Below are 22,156 nucleotides of genomic sequence, written 5' to 3'. Positions count from 1 at the left end.
AGACCAACACTTAGCCCTGCACAGGACATTCGAACAATCCCATCCTGTGCCTGAGAGCATTGTCCAAACGCTCCTGGAGCTCTGACAGCCTTGCGGTTATGACCACTGCCTGTGGAGCCTGCTCAGTGTCCCAGCACCCTCTGGGAGAAGAACCTTTTTCTGATATCCAACCTAACCCTCCCTTGACAGAGCTTCATGCTGTGACAAGCACTTTGGTCATCTCTTCAAGGCACCACTGCTGTCAGAGCTGGCACAGGGTTTACAAAGTCGGACAGTGTTTGACAATGTTGGAAGGCCAAAGACTTGTGGGGGTTTTTTTCTGGTAGAGAGGTTTGTGAGAGGCCACGATCCCGGCTCCCCTCCACCCAATGGGGTGCATCAGAAGCTTCAAATCCCAGCCAAACTGGGGCTCTGAGCTTAGACCACTGCCTCTTCATACAGATAGGAGATCCATCCTCGGGATCATCAGCCCGGGACGCGGGGTTGGACTGGGTACGGTGTGATCCTCTTCTCTTGTTTACTTCCGCAGGCCTTCGACAGCGAGGATGGCAATTCCTGGAGAAGATGAACCCCCTCATACCGACGGAGCAGAGACGAGTGAGCCTGAGAACTGGTTGGTATTTTCGGCATCCCGAGAGCCGGTTGGAATTTCAGCATCTCCCGTCACGGGTGAGCCCTGTGCCCTGTTACGGAACACCAGGCATGGGCTGAATCCCTGGCTGTGGTTGTGCAGGCGCTGCCGCAGGCCATAAATCCAGCTCCCGGCGACAGGGACACTTCAAAGCCTCCGCGCTATTTTCGCCGCGGTTGTTCGGTCTCCGGGCGAGCCGGGCGGTGCCTCCGCCGGTCGTGTCCCGGGAGAGGGCAGCAAGAGCCCGCCGGTGTCGGGTGGAGGTTTCCCGGTGCTGGCATTGGGTAGCTTCGTGTGACGGAGCCAATTCTGGAACTCCTTCCTAAGCGCTGTGTTAGCGCTCGCTCAAATCTTGCCCCGCAACATCCCTCTTCCATGACTAAGGCCGGAAACCCACCGGGAGGGGAGTGGAGAATTCTTTGTTCTGCTTTTTCCTGCGGACAGAGCAGGGCACGTTTGATCCTTCCTACATTCCTGCAGGAGACAGTGAGAATCCTTCATCCTCATTCTGAGCAGGATCTGCATCTCTCATCATGCTGAAGCACGGCCAGTATCGGCTGCTCTAGAATATCAAGTCTTGGGGGATACAAGACATGAGATTAACAGTTTATGTGTTTTCTGACTTCTGAGTCCTTAGAGCACCCTCAGATCATTTTTCTCCAAGTTCCTCCCTAACTAAAATCTAAAATCTAGCATGAAATCAGAAAGGCAGCAAGACCTACAGTTGATAACTCAGTTGAACGAGGACTTTGGGTTGTCAAGTTGCACTTTTTGTGCCTTGGTGTCACTGGCAACCTGGTCTCTTGCAAATTCACCCCCTTTGAAGCCCCTGCTGTGTCTGCCTTTCAGATGACATCTCCCAGAATGGTTTTATGTTCCCAACATGGCAATTTATCCACTGGTTAACTTGGAGCTCCACTCTGCAGAGCCCACAAAGTTGTCACTCATTCTCTGTTATTACTTACAAAAGCCAGTAGTTTTTTGTCATTTGATGAAGTGAGTCCGGTGTCTTTAATAATCCTCTTCTAGCTTTTTCCTTCCAACTGAGTAACATGAAACTTGCTTTTCCTAGGATAATCCATAGACATGGATTTTGGACAATGAAAATGCAGAAGGATGTGATTGTGTTGGACCAGGAGAAGACAAGTTTAAATACAGTTATACAGTTATATCTGAAGTAACTGCTGTTTATGCACTTAAACTTGTGACAGAGTAAAAACAGTGCCAGGAGCATGCTGTTACGTGAAAAAAGTGTTTATTCCCCTTTAAAAATTTATGAACTGGCAAAGAAGCCATGAAAAGAAGATGTGGATGTTCCTCTGTCCTGAGTGTCAGCAGTTAGCAGCCAATACATACGTGTCCCTTGTTCCCTTTGCTGGGACAGCAGGTATTTCTGGATCTAGGAACTTGGTCCTGAAAATTGCTGACTAAATTCTAACTAGTGTTTACTGGAATCCACTGCGGGGGTGATCCCTGAGCCCACTTTTACCTGGTCTCTGGGAGCTGTAGCCTGTTGGAGGCCCCAATCCTGGAGGCTTTAGAGCTCTTTCAACTCTTGGTAACTTTGATTGGTGTTAAGGGTCACTCAGTACCTCCTGGGAGGAGGCCCTGACTGCTTTCAACTTTTAAAATTAATGGTTTTGATCTTGAGAATCTGGCCTGGGAGATTTTAATTTGAATTGTCAGAGCTGTTTTGTCTGAGTCCTGGATTTTAGGGCTGAGATCTTAGGTGATGCTAGAGGTCCTTGGAGAGATGGGATCCAGAAGAGAATTTCCCCTTGTACCCTTTTGGATAGAGCTGTGTAGACACAGGCACTAGAGGAGGCTCCTGGTCCTTGTGGCAGAGCTGCAGCTCCTTCAGGAGGTGGCAGATCCCAGTGTTCATAAAATGGAATGAGAAAAAGTAGCATTTGTAGGCAGAACCAGTAATGTTATTTCATAGCCCGTAACGGGAGAGATGTCCCTTTGTCCCTTCTTTTTCCCAAGCAATGTTACCTCCAGCACACCCTGCTGTGCCTTACCTGTGCAGGTGTTGAGGACCAAACCCCCCAAGACACAGGGTGGTCACAGACACCAGAGCTGTGCTCCAGAGGAGTCCTGTGGCACTGGCAGCCTCCTTAAATGATCCTGTCCAAGTCCACCTTAAACATGCCCTCCCTCCCTGCAGTTTTCCTTCGGGATAATTAAGCATTCAGTAAGTTAAGAAGTGGAAAAACCTGAGGAAGCATCTGTTTCACAGGTGGGTGCAGCTGTTTCCTCCCAGGACTTGTTCTACTGCAGTTCTGTGCAAGCCCGTGCCTTGGCACAAATGCTCCTGGCCATGATGGTGACTCACACTTCTAGCTAAACATCCAAAGTTGTCTCAGGGGATCACTTGCTGACACCTCATTCTTGTATGGATGTCCTTGGAAGTGCTGAGTTTCTCACTGTTCACCTATTCTGAAACAAGGATCCCATGTTTTGATAAATAGGGTTTGGTGTCTTTCCCCTGGGTGCTCTGGCCTATAACTCTGGTACTGCAGAACTGAGGTTTGCATCCTGCCAAGATCAGGCTTCAGAGTGGCATTTATTTTTTCCTAGAAGAGAGCATGTGCTTTTGCTGGCCAGCTGTGTCAGAGCACCATCTCTTTCTGAACTTATGATGTTAAGATTGTTTATATATATATATATATATATATATTTACAAGGACATCAGCAGCCACCTCACCCATCCCAAGTGTCACACCCCTTGATAAACTTCAATGTCACAATAAATCCTCAAATACAATAGTTCCTCCTGGAACTAATATAACTGTGGATTTCACAAGTCAACTCTGCAACCATGGACAAAATATGCCCCCTGCCTGACATCCCTTATGTTGTGGGCACAGCAGTGTGGTCTTGGGGCTGTGTATCTGGCAAGCTAGGCAGAGGGAATCCAGCTCTGCTGGAGCCAGCAGGTGTTTCCCTGCAGTCAGCAGTTCATTGCAGGGCTGTGCTGGAGTGAGGAGGGGGTTGTTTTCCTGCCCTTTCCATCCATAGGGAAGGGAAACCTTTGCACCCAGGTTGGAGTTAGACAAGGTGAAGCACTGAGCCTTTTCTGAACTCTGGTGCTGCATTTCTGTGACACTTACTTTTGACAATTTACAGCCACTACTGTGGTGCCACAGCTGATGCACTTGGACAACAGAGCCAGCAATCTTAGAAGGCTGTTCAGGAGCCCCAGCTCTTCTCCACTTATTAAAGGGAGCCTAGAAAGATTAGGCTACAAATGGAGATGCCTTAATTAATTTTCTATCAATTAGACAGCATGAATCTGACCCTAAATATCTTTCTAGACACACTGAGTGCTAACTTGAACTCAAACTCAGGTCTGGAAGAGCCCTTCTCAGCTGTTAATTCTCTGGGAACCATGTTGAGCCCAAAAAAATATCCAGGGCTGTTTATCTGTCTTGGCCCAAGACACAGAGACCAGCAGAACTCCTTCCCAGCCTTGCAGCAAACACAGACCCTTGAGAGACATTGGTGGGTTTTATTCTGTTACAAGTAATAAACCACAGATGGAGAAACCACCAGTGGCACTTGAGTCCCGTAGCCCTGTACCAGCAGGAGAGAAGTGAAAGGGCCTAGCCCAACTTAAAAATTGCATTGCATCCTCAGAGTGGATCAAAAAGCAGGGAAAGAACTCCTCCATGGCCCTGGATCTGGCACTTGTGACCAGACTGAGTGTGGGAGCAGGATGCATCAAGCAGGCAGCAGTGGCTGGGTAATGACCAAGGAAATATAACCCCTGTGTTTCTGACCATTGAGTTGGATGGATCTCGCCATCTCTGCTGGGCCAAGTTTGTGTTTGGTGTCATCCGGTTAAAAGAGTTTTATATCATCAGGTCAAAGGAGTCCCAAATGGGAATGAGAGCCTGTCATCCACTCCAGAGGTAACTTTTGCCAGAACTGACCAGCTGTGAGAACACAAACCTGCTGCAAGGCTCCAGAGGCCACCAGTGTGTTATGGGGGTGACCAAGCAGCTTTGGGACAGGAGAGTTCTGAAGTCACAGAGGACTGGGTGAGCACAATTCTCTGTACCACACTGCTTGTAACAGCTTATATTTTGGCTTCTGCAGACAGAGGGACATGGGGAGAGATCCTGCTGAGCCAAAAAACTGTGTGTGCGCTTGCCTTCATCTTATTCTTTGGCCTGACATGATTTTTAGCAATTATTTAAATATCTGCTTTTCAAATAACTATAAATCCAGAGAAGCTGTTGGTTGGGCATGGTGACTGAGCCCAGAAGAATGTAACAACATGTATTAAACCCACTATTCTTTACTTGGGGAAGATTTTAAGCAGGGATGCCATCTTTATCCCTTCACTTGAGGCAGCTCAGGCAAAAGGAAGAAATAAAAATTGGTGCTAACTTGGGTGTTTCCTGCCTTTGATCATTCTGAGTCACTCAACCATCATGTTCTTCTTTTACCTCTTGGCATGTCCAGCGGGGTTAGCAGCTCAGTTCTACCATGAGGGGTAGTTTTGGTTGTCCCAGGGCCCTATGAAATCTTGGACAATGGGTGGAGCGACCTCCCAAAATCAAGGGATTTCCAGCTGATACTTCTTCACATCCTGCTTCTATAATCCAAGAGGTGGCTTGAAGGATGAATAGGATGGAACTTGGTGTGTTTTACTGTGGTAGTCTGTTATTTTACAGTTTGTCCTTCTGTAGGAGGGTTTTACATATTCCTTGTTATAAGTTTGTAATGGTTCATTCCATGTACCCCATTTGCCTTCCCTAATGGTTCGGTCCTGAGTGGTTTGCCCCAAGATTTTCCTGCCAAGTGTCTGTCAGTCTCCTTGTGCCTCCTTTGTTCCCTTCTGGAATATTCCCTGTCCTTCATCCCCTCCTCGAAGCAAGATTGGGGCGCAGGGATTGCTCCTTTCCCTTGCTGGCTTCTATTGGATAGCCCTTACCCTGCACTGCTCCCCTAATGCCTTCCTACTGGTAAAAGGTTGTGTCCTCCCCTTATTCCCACCTCTCCTTAAAAGCTGGTTTTTGCCCTCAGTTATTGTCACTTGTCCCTGAATCCTCTGGGGAACAAAACTTCCTTGGAACTCAAACAAGTGATCCCTCTCTCTTCCTTTGCCTCGGTTTCTCGCGCTGTGCTGCTGCTGTGTCACCCACGCCGCAGCCGTGTGCGGCAGGGAGCTGCGAGCCCTGCGCGCACCGCCAGCCGGGGGAGCTCAGCAGAGATCGGAGTGCGGCCCCTCTCGTGACTGCACACCGGGCTCGGGGAGCGAGCTGGATGGGGAACATCTTCCCTGTAACCGCAGAGTGCAGTTACATTTTACTGCCCTGGGATGGTGGAAGCATTCAGGTGGATGATCATGATGATGAGAAGCTTGGAAAGGAGGGTTTATAATCAAATTATTCTTTACATTTGTTGTAGGCTGAAAACTTAATCAGCCGTCATAATGCTGGCTTAGTCTGAATATTCCCCACGGAACTCCTGACAAGTGAGTGATGTTGGGATTTTGGCTGAACAGATCATCCGAGGTCACACAGCAGGTTTATGTTAAAACAGAATTTGGAAGATCACAGTTCGAGGTGCAGCTGCTGCTTCTTATTGAATCACAGAATCATGGAATGGTTTGTGCTCATCCAGTGCCACTTTCTGCCATGGGCAGGGACACCTTCCACCATCCCAGTGTGCTCCAAGCCCCGTCCAACCTGGTCTTGGACACTTCCAGGGATAGAGCAACCATAGCTTCTCTGGGCAACCTGTGCCAAGGCCCCACCAGCCTCACAGGGAAGGATTTCTTCCTAATATCTAATCTAAACCTGTCCTCTTACAGCTTAAAGCTATTCCTCCTTGTCCTATCGATGCACAAAGGAGGATGTCTTATTCTAGCAGAAGGAGGAATGGATTGAGCAACACATTACATACTGTCCTTTTAAAAAGCCATAAATATGCTATCTTCCCATCTTCAGAGGCCCTGGAGGGGTCAGAATTCAGCTTTATATTTATATAAAGGGGTTTATATTCTTGCTGTGTGAGAAAATGAGAGCAGAAGTTTGCAGCACTTTATCCCTGTCTTATTTACAGGCAGCAGGAGAATGTCCTGGGAAATGTGAGCAGCTAATTTTAGGTGACAAATAGTTCAGGCCCTCCAAAAGGAGAAGGAATGTATCTCCAGCCAGACTGCCTGGAGCTCTGAACTGCCTGAGGACAGTGGATGTTTATGGCATCTCCAGAACCTGAAATATTTTGTGTGCAGACATAATCGTCTGGTGTGCCACGAGCAGAGGTGGCTGTCACGGACGTGATTGTGAAATCCCCCATCTCATGGAAGAGGAGAAGAAGGTGCATTTGGGGTGGTTTGCACGGTGCTAATGCTCTCCAGCCCCAAACCCAAGGGGATTTCCAAATGCTAATTAATTAAGAATCCGAGTTTTCTGTTTCCAGTAGTGGACACACAGGGAGTGTGGAGGCTGATCTGGTGTTGCACAGGAACCTGAAAGGACAGGGATGAATTGCAGGGCTTGATTCCCAGCTAAACTGCCCTACCTTGGAGGCAGGAAGGAAGGAGGCTGAATTTAAATAACCCCCTACATACTCCCTGTGTTTTTTTCCATCTTCTTTTCCATCTTCTTGTTTCCCAGCACTCAGCTGGGAGGGGGACATGCTGGGGCTGCACTGCACAGTGCCTGGGCTTCCGGCCCGGCTTTGTAGTGGCTCAAAGAAGGCACCATCCCTTGCACCACTTCTCCCCGGGAAAGCTTCCTGACCCTAAGGAACGGCTCCATCTTTCTCAAGTCACTCCATATGTCCAGAGGCTCCTGTCCAATACCCAACTGCTCTGTCCCACCCTGGCCAGCGAGGACTAAGAGTGCCCTCTGCTGCACTCCTTCCGTGGCAGCGCTCTGATTCCTCTTCGGGAATAAACAAAACGACTCTTTAACGCAAAACCCAACTCTTTCATGCTCGAAAATTCTGCCGTTCTGGCTGTGCACAAGCCTGGTGCTGTATTTCAGCAGCAAACAGAAAGGATGATGACTCGAAATAAAGATGTGTGTGATCCTGCATCAATTCCAAAGCACTTTGGGGAACTGCTGTCCTTTATGAAAAACTTTCATCCAGGAGCTTTTCATTGCCTTGTAAAATACGCAGCTCCTCATGCAGGAGCTCTAATTATGAAACTTTCATTCCCCGGAGCTGACAGGTGATGCACAGCCAGACGTGATACCTGACAGCACCGAACTACCCATCCCTCCCTCCTGCTCAGACTCTGAACACCACAAATCTCTGTTTAATCACTCCTCAGCTCTTGCAGCCGAAAAGGAACGGTTGTAGGTAGGGAAAGGGGGTCTGTGTCAGGGAAAGCTGTGACAAGCTTCATATTCGGAGGTAGAAAGAGGAAAAATTAAAAAATAATTATCCTGCTTTTACTGGGGCTTGATTTACCCACCTGGAAAGTAACCAAGCTGCAGGCAGCGCTGGCAGCCCCGTAACCGCCGGAGCCGCAGGAATTCACTCGTGTTCCCTGGAATTTGGGCGTTTTTTGTTGCACCCTTTGGGGCTCGGTTCCAGCCCGTCACTCAGCGCGGGGCCCGCCCCTTGCAGAGGGTATTTAGGGAGAAGATGATGTACTGCTTGCTCCAAAGAGGTGGGAAGCTCCGAAGGAGCGGGAGGGAGTGGCCGGCAGCCTGGATCCCTGCCCTTCGCAGTACCCGGGATGCCTGGCAACTTGGGGACAGTGACCCGGACCCTGTTCCTGCTCCTCCTCGCCCCTGGCTGGGTACGTACGGCCCTGCAGCAGCTCTGCCTGGGCACTGCAGCTTCTTGCTTCGATGCATGCGAGGGCTTTGGGTTGAGAGACTCTTCCCGGCTGCCACCTGCTCCCGAGTTTCTGAGGGAAGCTGGGCTGGGGGCAGAGTGATGTAAATGTCCTGGGTAACTTGGACAATGGATTGTTCAGCCCCTCCGCCCCCGGGGGCTGCCCCGTGTAACGTGTGTCATTCACGGGTCTCAGAGCTCCTGGCACACGGGAATGGGTTTTGTTTCCTCCTGCTCCTGGAAGCCAGAAATTCGCCCTGATCTAGAAGCGGGAGAAGAGAGCAGAGAGAGAGGGGAAGTCAGTGAGTTTGTCATTACAAAGAGAAACAGTCTCATATCCCAGTTCCTTACTATCACCATCCTTCCCCAGCTGTCACTGAGTCCAGCCATGTGCTCCCAAAAGCAGTGATCCCGAGGGGAAAATTAGACTGCATCATCTCCAGGGCAGGATTTGCGCCTGTTTTCCTGTTAATACAAGTTCTTGAGAGAGCAGCTGATTCCTCTTAGGACATTTGAGTGCTGTTCTCATTTCAGCAGTATCAGGAACGTCACTGCCATCCTTTAATTGCTGTAAGTGCTTTTTGGCTCAGTGAAACTGGGTTCACAGAGCCCCTTGCAGGGCTTGTTGTGGTGAAGGAGGCAATCAGCTCCTGGTTGGTGAGGTCTGTCGGGTTGTTCCTGGCAGTACTTAGTGTGTGCCAGCCCCTTTCCTGCCAAGAATGTGAACTGGGCTGCAGTCTAAGGGAAACTGCTGCCATTTAGGGTGGGCATCTTGATTCTTACTCTGGCTCAGCTGTGGCAGCAACTTGTGGCTCATATAAACAATAACAAGCAATCCCACCACTGTGACCCTTGATTACCACTCTGAGACAGGTGATTTCCTCTAAACCTCAATGCCAAATGCCTCAGAAATGTGACTTTTGACTTTCTTTGAGCATTAGGTTGAATTCAGTGACCTTTGAGGTCTTTTCCAACCTTAATGATTCTGTGATGCTTTGTGCATTAAGACAGGAAATGAGAGCTGTTACTCCTGAATATTTCTCCTGTGTTGCTCAGAGGTGAGAGTAGCTCCAGAATTAGTGCGAGTTGTGTTTAGGCTCATCCTGGGCAGGTGTCTGTATCCCCGTGCTCTGTCTGTGAAAGGGGTCACTGGCTCTTGTCTCTCCAAAGGAGCTGTTGTACAATGTGCTGCAGCAGCTGTAGGAAGGCGTCTTTTGAGCCTGAGATGGACAGAGAGCAGGGGTTATCCAAAGTATTTGGAGTTTGAAGGATGAATAGCTGTGTTTTGGCTGCTTAGTTTTTGGAGCACTAAAAGAACCAGCTGAGTGTTTATTATATCACCTCTGCCTTGCAGCATTAACCCCTGGCTCCCAAAGCTCTTTGCAATCACCCAGCTCAGCTCAAAATTCACCTTTTCCTGCCCTCTGAGTGCAGTCATGAGCCCAAGAACATTTTAAAAATCCTCTTTGTTTTGGCTCCCTTAGCTGGTTCCCTGGGCTCCTGTGGACATTGGTCAGGAATGAGAAATCCAGAAGTGCCATGGACCTGCTGCAGTGGTGGGAGCTCATGTTGCACCACTTGTGCCCTCCTAAGGGTGCAGGGGAAGAGGTTTTATGTAAATATGAAGCAGGAAGAACATTCTCAATTTTTCTTGCCTGCAGGTAACTGGGTTTGGTTCTGGCAGTTTGGGAGGGAGCTTGTTCTGGCTTGTCAGCTGAGCAGACAGCTCTGGGGAGCCAGAGGTAGAGAACACAATGGAGTGGAACAGAGCAGGGGAATCCTCTGGTCTGAGTGTTGGCACTTCTGGCGTGGCTTGGCCATCACTCAGGGGTCCTGGGAGTCCCACAGCTTCACACACAGTGTTTGTGATGGATGCAAGAGCTGTCAGAAAAGCCAGGAGCAGGGAGAGCCAACATTCCGGGCTTTAGAACCTTCTTAGATCCATGGCCTTGATCTCTGAGTTGAATCCCTCTGGACCCAGGTCAGTGTCAGGTTATTGGTAAGAGCTGGGCTTTGTGTTACCTTTAGGTGTGCAACAAAGCCCTGAATTCCAATCCTGGCAGCTCTTGGGAACAGTTTGTGGAGTTCTTTGGGGCAGTTTTTAAGGCAGTTCTTTGGGCAGAAGAACCAGAAGCAGCCCTTGGAAAGAATGCAGGGTGAACCAATATAATCCACTATTCAGCCTCTCTGAAAGAAAATTTTGTAATGGAGGGATCAAGGAAGTTGGTTGAACATTGACTTTTTCCCAGCTATTCCCCACTGGAGAGCCTCCCTGGCCAGGCAGTTTTTCAATGCTCTGGCTGTTTGGGTGTGTATGAGCCAAACCCCATTCCAGCTCATTCCCTCCTCTACCAGGCCTAGGAGAGCAGCAGGAATTATAAATAGCTTGGGCTGACTTTGCTCAGCAATAAAACCAGCAAACAGGAGCCCCAGCACCTCCTGAGCAATGGAAGGAGACACATCTGAGCCGACTGGGAGCATCTGGGAGTATTTAGAAGGGTCCTGAAAATCATGATTGAATTGGGCTTTTGAGCTGATGGCTGGGGGAGCTGAGGTACAGCATAGGTGGGTGCATGGTCACCAGCTGGTCTCTGATACAACAGAGATCTGAATCCAGATGTTCTCCTGCTGAAAAGCAGTTGTGATACAATGAGGAAGTAAAGCTGCTGTGAACAGAAGGTAAAACCAGGTGGGCTGGTTTATGTGGGTGAGTTATTAAGGAAATAACTAGTGCCAGCCATGATTAATGAGGGTGTGAAAGAAAAAAACACAGAATTGTAAAATCATGGAATAGTTTGGGTTGGAAGGGATCTTGAATATCATCCACTTCCATCCACCTGTCATGGGCAGGGGCATCTTCCACTAGACCAGGTTGCTCCAAGCCCTCTCCAGCCTGGTCTTGGACATCTCCAGGGGTGAGATGACTCAGCTGGGTTTAAAGCTGTTGCATTCTCTTATCCCCAAAGAGCTTGGTTTGGTTTGCATTTCAGCAGGAGAGCTATTTTGGGACTGTTTCTTTCTATGGCCTGTGGCTGACACTGCATTGGAAAATGCTTGTTATTATTTTTTATTAAGTGCATGGATTACACCTTGATATAGACCCCATGTTAGGAATGCTTTGTTTCTTGTGTGATCTCATGCACCCCCCCCCCCCAACTCATCTAGGACTGAATAACACATTCCTTGGCAGCTCCAGCAGCTGGAGCTGGAAAAAAGTAGGGAAGATTTCTGTATTTTTAGTTCTTTTAATGCACTTCAGGAGTTGGGAATTGATTCTTGGGACAAGCCAGGTTCTGGTGAGTGGCTCCAGGACTGGGAACAGCTGGGCTGCAGGCTGGAGAGGCTTGTTTCCAAAATACTTAGTGCTAGGAGTTATCCAGGAGAATTATGCCGATTCCTGCTGAGGAGGGAGACTCTGGAAGGATTCACCACTTGGGACTACCTGAGGGAATGGCTGGAGCTGTTTCAGGAGTAGTTTAGATGGATATTAGGAAAAGGTTCTTCTCCCAGAGGGTGCTGGCACTGCTCAGGCTCCCCAGGGAATGGTCATGTCCCCGAGGCTGCCAGAGCTCCAGCAGCATTTGGACAACGCTCTCAGGCACAGGGTGGGATTGTTGGGGTGTCTGTGCAGGGACAGGGGTGGTACTCCATGATCCTTGTGGGTCCCTCCCGACTTGGACATTCCATGACTTTGAGGGAATATTTAGCCCAATCCCAGTCCCACAAGTGCTGTGTTGGTGACACAGCTGTACAAAGAAGCTGGCACATTCTGACCCCACACGAACTGAAGTCAGAGGAACAGTCCAAACAGCTGGAAGTTTTCCTACTCTGGTTGGTGACAGACACAATATCCAAGGAAGCTGTTTCACAAGTGAGGGCTGGATGGAATCTGACAAGTGCAAACAGAGCCATAACAAGATACATTTTTTGACCTGTTCCAGGTGTGTGTCCCCCTCCCTGCTGCCCTCAAGGCTGTTACCAGCTCAGCTGCTGCTCTCCTGGGGTGACAGCAGAGCTGTGAGGAGTCTGCCCCATTGGATGCTTCCCTCTCCACCCTGCTCATAGCAGTGCGGGATCCCGGAGTGTTTTGGTGGCATCCTCCATGTGCCAGGGTTGTGTCAGCTCTGGGTGTGAGCTGAGCTGTGTCAAGAATAGTGGAGTGGTGCATGGAATGGGGCAAGGGGGAATTTGGATGGGCAGGATCTGAACAGTAAACCAGGCTGGAGCTGGCACTGATGTTTCTGAGGAGGTTTCAGAGGATCTCTAGAGGCCACATGTTCTGCTCTGTTCACAGTCAGGGTGTTGCATCTTGCCCAAATCTGGGCACAGCCAGAGCTGAGCTGGTGCTCCTGCTCTGAGCTGATGCAGAACAGGGATGGCACACACTCAGTGACTGGGATGCTGGACCCATCTGGGTTTTCCAGAGCAGGTAATCCTGCTTCAGCTGTAGCCTGGTCTCTGTTTGGTGTCTGAAGTGTCATGAAGCCAAGGGTGGGTTTCAAGGGCTGTCCAGTGAAGTGCTGCCAAAGGGGGGCATCAGGGCACTCACAAAGTCCCCAGGAAGGCTGGCTATGCTGCGTTCCTTGGAAAATGGAAAGGAGAGGGCACATGTAATAAGGAAGAAAGTGTGAGATGCAGGGGACAAAATGAAACTTGCGAGCTTCTGGGTTGGTTTTCAGCATCCCCACAGTCCCACTGCCTGTCTTTGGGCAAGCCCTGTTGCTGTGCACATTGTTTTTTCAGCTTCCACTGTGTCTGATGGTGGTGCAGAGACTTTGATGGTTGTCCTGTGTAGAAGCTGGCATTCCTTGCTGTTAGTGATTACTACTTTATTGCTTCCAGGGAGGGTGAGCTGTGCAGGGGACTCTGAGCTATCGCTTGTCCCGTTTGGTTTCGATCTGCTTCCAAGAGGCATCTTTTTTTTTTAATCTTGAGCTCCAGATGAAGTAGGGATGAGGAAAACATGAGTCCTATGAGTCCTTGGGAGCTGCAGACACCCCTCTGCAGCAGGGCTGTTCCCCCTCTCTTCTGTGGTATCTGTGCTTTCAGCAGAGCCGTGTTTTTCCTCTCCCTGTCCAGCTGCCTTGCAATAGACTCATTCTCTCCATGGCTTTTTGCCTTCCAGGTAGAACCACAGGCCTGCACGTTCCCATGCCAGTGTCCCTCCCAGCCTCTGCAGTGCCCTGCGGGTACCAGCCATGTGTGGGATGCCTGTGGCTGCTGCAAGGTGTGTGCCCAGCAGCTGGGTGAGCTCTGCTCCTTGCACAGGCCCTGTGACCATCACAAGGGACTCTACTGTGACTTCTCCAAAATCCACAGAGGCAGTGGGATCTGCTTAGGTGAGAGCTGTGGGTTCTGTCCTTGTGTGGTTTTTCTGTGGTGCCTCCCCAGAACACCCATTAGAATTTCCTTGGAGCTTCATCCAGTGTCATGCTGGGAGATCAGTGCCAGCCCCGGGAAGAGCAGATCCCCTGGCACACACACAGCTGGCTTCTCACAGCTCCAGTGGGGCATGAGTGGGGCTGTGGGACTCTCCTGTGTCCTGTGACATCCTCAGGGGACATCCTCTACCCTTTGGGCAAATATCAGCAGTCTGAGCTCTTACTGAAAGTACTTTTCCTTGAAATATCCTACCCCAAATCCCTCTGCCTTGTGCCATGCATGGGTATTCTGCACTTGGCTGCTCCTATGCAAGAGGCAAAATGTATTTCTGGCCATAGCATGTGGGAAGAGCTGAACATCTCCTTCACCATATTGTGTCTGAGTGGAACATGAGAATTCCTGAGCCAGGTAATGCAAATGCAGAAACTGCTTTATCTCCTGACACCCCTTTTCAGCTAGAAAAGAAAAAAAAAATTTAATGTATTTTTTAGTAGTTCCTTCTGAAACAAGCAGAAATTATTTTGGTCTAGAGGAAAATAAGTGTTTCTGCAACCTCCTGGTCTTTGTTTAAAAACAAGACTCCTCTGCCCCATCTCTGAGAGGAGCTGACATTTTTTTCTTAAATTTCAAAATAATCAGGAAGACCTAAGAGTTGGCAGTTTGGTGTGAGTACTTAGGGAAATGTTTGGCCACAGCACTGGATGTCTCTGGAAATGATCCAGCACCAACCTGACACAGAATCATAGTATCATGGAATGGTTTACCTTGGAAAGGATCTTAAAGCTCTTCTTGAGCCACCCCCTGCCATGGGTGGGGACACCTTCCACTATCCCAGTTTGCTCAGTCTCATCCAGCCTGGCCTTAGACACTTCCAGGAATGGGGCAGCCACAACTTCTCTGGGCACCCTATGCCAGGGCCTCAACAGCCTCACAGGGAAGAATTTCTTAATATCCCATTTATCCCTAGCCCTTGTCTAAATGAGTCTAACTTGTTGGTGTTTGCTCCTTCAAGAAGTTTTTACAAGTTGCTTCATTTTCATTCCCCAATTTTGGGGATTTTTGGAAGGCATGTGAGCTCCTGGTACTTTCCGCAGACATTGAGACACCTGAGAGCTGAGGATTGAAGCTTAATAAGGCAAACACAGGTGTGATGCCATCCAGCAGATGTGAGCTGCATGCTGCCTCATTCCAAATGGGAATGCGGTGTCTGTTTGTGGAGGGAAGGTAGCAAAACCACAGGAACAATTTCCTCAGGAGTGTGGGAGTCACCATTTCAAAATCCCTCTGTGAAGCCTTGAAATCCTTCTAATAAAGGTGCTTTGTATTCAGCAGACATCCAGGCTTGATCCAAACATTTGAAGTGATTCTGCTGTAGAGGAAATCAGAATTGCAGACACAATCGTCCTTCCTGATTTTAAATGAGAAATTAGTCTTTTCACAGCAAAAACTGTAGTGACCAGGGGCCAGGATTTATTTCTAAAATGGGCTGAGGATTTGGGCCATAACACCCTTGGGTGATGTTTTTATGACATCCACATGGATCTGTTGGAAGATGGGGGATTTTAGAGGCAGTGAAGGAAGCTGGAGGAGTGAATCAGAGGAAAGGAAAGATCAATGTTTTGACTTAAATTTATCCAAATAAGCAGATGTGCTGGAAGGAGAAAAGGAGCTGAGGTATCATTGGAAAAGTATCGTGCTCAAGTATCATGGGAAAAGTGTCTCAGTTGAGACCAGTCTGTAGGCTGTACTGGGAGAGATGGGAAGGGAACCATCAGAGGGAAACTTATTTTATATTTGTGTAATATTAGCACATTCCACATATTTCAGAGGAATCCTTTCCTTCCTGCGGAGACCTCAGAGTATCAGAAAGGTAGAGAGGATCCTGTAGTAACTCTAAAGTAGGGGTCCTACGGGTGATAGGGGCTGCAGGGAGCTGGTAGAGCTTTATGGAGCAGCTCTTTCAGCAGTGCCGTATCCCCTGAGGAAAAGGGCAAAAGCCTTGGCTGGACTTGGTGTTTGGGCGTGGTTGGTGCCAGGCAGAGCCAGGGAATAAAGAGCTGGATCACTTAACAGGTGCTGTCTTTTCGGAGCCTTAATGCGATCAGGCCAGTGGGAAAGGGAGATCATGGAGGGTAATGAAGGGCACAACAGAGCGATTGAGTTTGGAAAACACAGTCAACCCCTGGAGCGGGCTGCTGTTCTTTGGGAAGGGAGGGAGGAGAGGGAACAGCATGATCCACTCACTGGGATGGGAGAGAGTGTTTAAAAATAAGTTTGAATGGTTGTATAGAGGGATGGTGGATGGATGGCTTCCACTTTGATGGAAAAAGTGAGGATTTTGAAGTGTCAAAGTTGAAGCACAGGAGTATTTTTATCCCAGTGACATTGTAAAGATGAGATGCAGGTCTTGCACCAGAAGGACAGAAGGATTTGTGTCCCTTCAAGGGACAGAGATGGGATGGAAAGAGATTCTTACTCCTTGTTTGATTCAAATGCTTTCTGCCTGAAACAGTGTCCCCCGGGCGAGCAGGACTTAGGGAAAAACAGATCAGGTTCCCTGGGAAGCCTCCCCAAGCAGTCAAAAATCCTTCCTTTTGGTAACTTCCCCATAGAGGTTTGCATGGATTTTTATTTTTTTTTTTAAGGTTCAGGATTGCAGAAAACAGCAGCTGCTGAAAACTGTCCAAAATCAAGATTTCTGCTCTGTGAAAACTCTGAGATTTCAACATTGAATTTCAAGCTGCGAGAAAAAAAAATACATTAAAGATACATATATAAAAAAGTATTTAAAAAAAAAAAAAACTCAAAACTTTCCATGACTTATTTAGAATACTCATTTGGCTGTGTCAAAACTTTCCCTTTCCATTCTATCCAAATATTTTATCTTGATCTTTATAGTATCAAAATAATTAATGAGTAAAATGCTTCCCTCTATGGATACTATCCCATGAGTATTTTGGTTGAGCATAAAGGAAATCTTTCATATCAAATGGTTCAGTTGGTTCTTCTTGAAAACATTCTTGATCTTAATCAGGTAAGAGATTTCTGCTGGAAAGCTTCACTGGGAAAGTTCTGGCTAATGCACTCGTAAGAACTTGGGAACATTGTCGTGCTTGCAGAGTAAAGGTTGCTGCTCTATGTCAGATATTGTTGAGTTTCCTTTTTTTTGCCCATTTAAGTTTTATTGGAAAGGAGGCAGAGATTGGTAGGAGGTCTGGAGATGAGAGATCCAGAGATCAGAAGGGTGAGAACTGGAAAAAAATTGGGGCTGGAAGGAGGAGGAAGAGATTTGTACATCACAGAGGGGCCAAAAAGGTCACCATCTCAAAGTATCCTTTTCATTTGTAGGTACCATTTGCATGGGGGAACCAGCCATTCTTAGAAGAGTGTTGCCTGTTGGTATCCCAGGAGTACTGAGGAGCAAGGCCATGCTCACATGCCATATCAGGAATATGTCTTGCACAGCACCACTGACCGGTCACTTTGAGGTGGTTGGGAAGAACTCTGACAGAGAAACAGGCTCTTTACAGGCACCAAACACAAAATCATACTTAGTAGCTCATCCAAATGGAAAATAATTTTTTTTAGAGAATTTTGGGAGGACCAGCACTTCGGAAAAATCAGTGTCAGAAATAGCCTTGGGTCCAGGGAGGCAAATAGGATATATTCAGCACTGGTATGGCAGAGCAGAGGAGGATGGGCTCTGTCCCTCCTCAGGAGCTCTGTGTCCCCAAGACAGGGCTTCTGCCTTCCCCTTACTCCTCCTTCTCCTCCTCTTCCTCCCCCAGCTCATGCGGGTGCAACATGTGACCTGCTGGGCAAGATCTACCTCAACGGGGAGAGCTTCCAGCCCACATGCAAACTGCAGTGCATCTGCATGGCCGGGGCCATCGGCTGCACCCCGCTCTGCTCCGATGACCTGCGCCTGCCGTCCCCAGAGTGCCCCAACCCCCGGAGGGTGAAGTTCCACAACAAGTGCTGCGAGGAGTGGGTGTGTGAGGAGGGCGGCGAGGATAACCGCTTTGGAACAGCCATGGCAGGTCAGTGGGGCACGTGGGATGGGGCTGGGAGCTGTTTGCTGGGGAAGAGGGGTGGATTTGGGGCACTGACTGGTTTGGGGCTGGTGGTGGCTTTGTGCATCATCATGATGGGGGTGAATACCAAGTGTTGTGTTCCAGAGCTAAACGCCAGCCCACCCAGGTGCTCTATCACTCCTCTTCCCAGCTGGACAAGGGGGAGAAAATAAATGGAAAGTGACTTGCAGGTTGAGATAAGGTAGTTTACTAAAGCAAAAGGGAAAGTTTGCATGTGCACAAGCAGAGAGAAAAAAAAATAGATTTATTCTTTACTTCTTGTCATCAAGTGGTGCCCAGCCACTTCCTGGGAAGCAGGGCTTCAGCACATGGAGCAGTTGCACCAGAAGGCAAATATTGTGAATAGCAAATTCCCCCTCCCCTCTCTTCCTCCTCCTTTCCTTAGCTTTTATATCTGAGCTGACAGGACACGGTCTGGAATATCCCTGTGGTAAATTTGGGTCAGCTGTCTTGGCTGTGTCCACTCCCAGGATCTTGCCCACTCCCAGCCCCTTCATCAGGGGAGAATGTTGGAGAGACATTGGTGATGCTGTGCCAACCCTGCCCAGCAGTAGCCAAAAACACTGGTGTGTTACCAACACCTTTCCAACTCCCACTGCAGAGCACAGCACTGGAACGGCTGCTCAACTCCAGCTCAGCCAGACCCAATACAAAGTGAAACCTCAGTGATGCTAAGGGAAATCTCCTGTGTCCTGAAGTGTCACAGCAGACCTGTCTGGAGCTGGGCTATGTAGGAAATGGCCCCTGCTCACATGCATCCCCTTTCTGCTGAGAGACCAAGCATCTCATGGGATGGGCCAGACCTTTGCTAATGTTCCTGAAGTGTTAAACTGAGTTGGGAGCAGCCATGGAGCTGCCACTCTTTGTCCAAAGCCCTGAGCCTTGCCCTGTGTCTCTTCCTCATGGCTCAGTTTTCAGGGAGGATCCAGCTCATAAGCCGGAGCTGAACATCCTGCAGGAGAACTGCTTGGTGCAGACCACAGAGTGGAGCACGTGCTCCCGGAGCTGTGGAATGGGCATCTCCACCCGTGTGACCAACAACAACCCCCAGTGCCGCCTGGAGAAGGAGACCCGGCTCTGCATGGTCCGGCCCTGCGACTTCTCCACGGAGAAAACCAAGGTACGGTGAGGTACAGTGCTGGAAGGGAGGGGACATGGCACCCCAAATGCTGGGGACAGCCTTGGGAATGATCCTGGCTCACAGGGTTTGCTCTGTGCTTCCACTTCCTCTGTCCAATGTGTCCCATAGCCCAGTGATGGGGTCAGAGCACAGGCCTCAGTGCATCTTTCCTGTCATGTCCGTGGTAATCCATCTGCTCTCTCCCTAGAAGGGAAAGAAGTGTGTGCAGACCCCAAAGCAGCGGCAGAGCCTCCACTTTGAGTTTTCAGGATGCACCAGCAGCCGCTCCTACCGGCCCCGGTTCTGCGGCAGCTGCTCAGACGGGCGCTGCTGCACCCCGTTCCTGACCAGCACCATGGATGTGGAGTTCCACTGCCCTGAGGGGGACTTCTTCCAGAGGAAGATGATGTTCATCAAGATGTGCTCCTGCCACTATGACTGCCCCCGAGACAATGACATCTTCCTGGCCACATATCACCGTTGGATGATCGGAGACCATGTCAAGATTGAACAGCAGTAGCCCTGTCTTGCTGGATCTGAGGCGTGCAGGAGGGCTCTGCAATGCTTTTGTGGCTGTGTCCTGGCCAACGCAGCCTCTTCCCCTTCTGTGAGGGGCTGTGCTTTCCACAGCAGCACCGTTCACACCAGTGGTCCCTGTGGTTTTCCCAATGAGCCAAGGGAGGAGCCTCTGACCTCCACCCACAGTGGTGCAAAGGTCAGTGAAGAAACCAGAAACAAGCTTGAGCTGCAAACTTGATTCGTATTCCTGCTGGCCGGAAGGGAGAGTGGATCAAAGTCATGTGGTCCTGCCTGTCTCCAGCCCAGAGCACAATTCCTGATTCAGATCCCGAGAATTCTTCCAGCATGAACTGGGGGTGGACCAGGCTGTGTCCCCTGAAGGTGCTGCTCTGGGCAGCTTTTGGTGCCTTGACGAGCATTTCATAGAACCATGGAGTGGTTTGGGTTGGAAGGCACTTTAAAGCTCATCTAGTTTGAACCCTCTCTCATGGACAGGGACACTTTCCACTAGCCCTGGCTGCCCCAAGCCCCATCCAACCTGGCCTTAGACACTTCCAGGGTTGGGGATGGAGCAGCCACAGCTTCTCTGGGCAACCTGTGCCAGGGCCTCACCAGCCTCACAGGAAGGAACTTCTTCCTAATCTTGTCAGAAATGGCTCTGAGCTTGTGGGTCCAGTCCCTCTCCCACCCCACACATGCACAGTGAGGCTGCAGCTGTTTCAGCTCTGCAGTCTTTGCTCTGGATGTTTGTAAGTAGGAGGAGCACTGTTCAGCTCCAGTCTCCGTGGAGAGTTTAAGGTACTGGCAAGAGAAATTCTCCTATTTGTATATGGAGCAGATCCCATCTGGAATTTCTGGGGCAGTGCCATGGGGAGCTGTTGGCACTGGTGTCTCCAGCAGTGGAATTTCCTCCTGGCCACAGACCTGGCAGAGAGGACCCCATTGCCAGTCCATAGTGCCAGGAAAGGCCACCAGCAGCCAGTGCCAGTTGTATGTCCCACAGCACGTTGGCAGCTTTGTGGGACTGCTAAGGTCTTTTCAAGTGTGGAAAAATCTTCTGAGTTTTAGCAGAAACATCCAGGTACAGGACCTGATGCTGGTTTTTAAGTCATCCTTGCCTATCACCATTGGAAATCATGGAGCATTTCTGTTCCAGCCAGGCAGGAGCAGCAGCCCCAAGGCTTCACCTCACTGTATCTTCCTGCGCCAAATTAGAGCCTGATGCCAAGGAACATTCCCAGCTGTCCCCAACTGCTGCCCTGAATTTCCAGACTGCTGACACACCAGCTCAGGGCCCATATTCCATCCCAGCTTCTGTTCTTTCTCTCAGCCTGCAGCAGCTCGTGAGTCTTCACCCTCCTGTCATCAATTTGAACTGTAAATAATTTATCTGATGATGTTTCTGTTCTTAAGGCCTTTGTGCAATCCTGAGATCCTGTTGGCACAGCCCTGCTCAGGCTTTTAACCCCTCTCTGAGCTTCTCTCCTGCCATTCATACAGTTGCTGAGTCTCAAACCATCCTGAGGTTGCACTTTACTCAATGCTAATAAATATCTCTATTTTTTAGATCTCTGAACTCATCCCTTTGTGTGAGGCTCCTGCCTGGTTCCCCCGCTGATCTTTCCCCAGTGCTGGGACCCTCTGGAGAGTTGATGGCTGGGTGCTGGAGGGGAGGGGGTGACAGGGGTTTCTTTTCATGTTCCCAAATAGCAGCAGGATTGATCTTAGTGTTTCACAGACACCTCTGCAGCCCACAAAACACAGCTCCTCCCTCCACGGCTTGGAGGGGGGGACAAGCAGAGCCCTCCTCTGCCTGCTGAAGGACCCACAAGTCCTTAATACCAGATTAAAAATAACCCCGGGAGCAGATGTGAGCAGAAGTCGGTGATAACAGGGCCAGAATGCAAGGGGCTTTGCAGTGGCTTAACAGCTTATGGATTCATCCCCCTCTCATCACATTAGCGGGGACTCCCCCCTCTCCCACTCCGCAGGGCCTAGAGGTTCTTCCTGCCCCCAAACCTTCATCCTCACCGGGGAAGGCTTAGGGCTTCCCGGGAGGGGCGGATGGGGGGGGAACAAACACCCTGCCACGCTGGAGCTGCGTCGCGTTGAGGTTCTGAGCTCAGGGCAGGATCCGGCCCGCGCACCTCTGGCGGCTGCAGAGGCCCTGGGAGAGGCAGCGGGGGACGCGCAGTGACGGTCCTCGCCAGCGCCCCCAGGGCGGTGACCACCGGATGCCAGCAGGAACCCCCCCATGGGGACACCCCGTCCCCAGGGCAGGGTACAGGGGAGTGCGGGGCCCCTGCGGTGCTGGGGGGACTCGGCTGCGGAGCGTGACCCCGGGTAGCACCCGCCAGGAGCGCCCGCTGGGCGCTCCAGCCCAGTCCCGGCACCCAGCGCCACCGCAAGGCCACCACCGCCAAGCCAGCGGAGACGGCAGCGAGGCCCTCGGTGCCGGGGCCGAGTTCCATCCTGCCGCCGCCTCCAGCCCCGTCCTCGCGGGGGCCCCATTCCGCCTTATCTCCGCAGCCGCCGCCTGCGCGGCACCGATAACCCGGGCGTGGCCCCGGGGATGGGGTCGGATGTGGGGGCAGCTTCGGTGAC

The 22,156-nt window shown here is 50.1% G+C and overlaps 1 protein-coding gene across 2 annotated transcripts; it reads left to right on the top strand.

Moving 5' to 3' along the window:
- The first annotated feature begins 8,140 nt into the window (after nucleotides 1–8,140).
- LOC128799751 (CCN family member 2-like) lies at nucleotides 8,141–21,215 on the top strand. Of its 2 annotated transcripts, XM_053964414.1 has the most exons (5): nucleotides 8,141–8,399; nucleotides 13,563–13,776; nucleotides 17,608–17,859; nucleotides 18,825–19,033; nucleotides 19,242–21,215. In XM_053964414.1, the coding sequence occupies exons 1-5, from the start codon at nucleotides 8,337–8,339 to the stop codon at nucleotides 19,551–19,553; spliced, it is 1,050 nt and encodes a 349-aa protein (XP_053820389.1). In that variant the 5' UTR covers nucleotides 8,141–8,336; the 3' UTR covers nucleotides 19,554–21,215. The 2 variants fall into 2 exon arrangements, with proteins under 2 accessions (XP_053820389.1, XP_053820388.1); XM_053964413.1 differs by lacking the exon at nucleotides 8,141–8,399 and having other exon boundaries at nucleotides 13,054–13,776.
- The last annotated feature ends 941 nt before the right edge of the window (nucleotides 21,216–22,156 follow it).

The sequence above is a fragment of the Vidua chalybeata genome, chromosome 25, assembly GCF_026979565.1.
Source record: "Vidua chalybeata isolate OUT-0048 chromosome 25, bVidCha1 merged haplotype, whole genome shotgun sequence".
Taxonomy (NCBI): domain Eukaryota; kingdom Metazoa; phylum Chordata; class Aves; order Passeriformes; family Viduidae; genus Vidua; species Vidua chalybeata.
This window is presented reverse-complemented; position numbering and strand designations above follow the sequence as displayed.

Bases quoted from the DNA above. Each gene is read 5' to 3' on its own strand.
- LOC128799751 (XM_053964413.1), top strand. From the start codon at position 13,401: ATGAGTCCTATGAGTCCTTGGGAGCTGCAGACACCCCTCTGCAGCAGG. The intron at 17,860-18,824 runs GTCAGTGGGGCA...CTCATGGCTCAG, and splicing joins CTTTGGAACAGCCATGGCAG to TTTTCAGGGAGGATCCAGCT. The intron at 19,034-19,241 runs GTACGGTGAGGT...CTCTCTCCCTAG, and splicing joins TCTCCACGGAGAAAACCAAG to AAGGGAAAGAAGTGTGTGCA.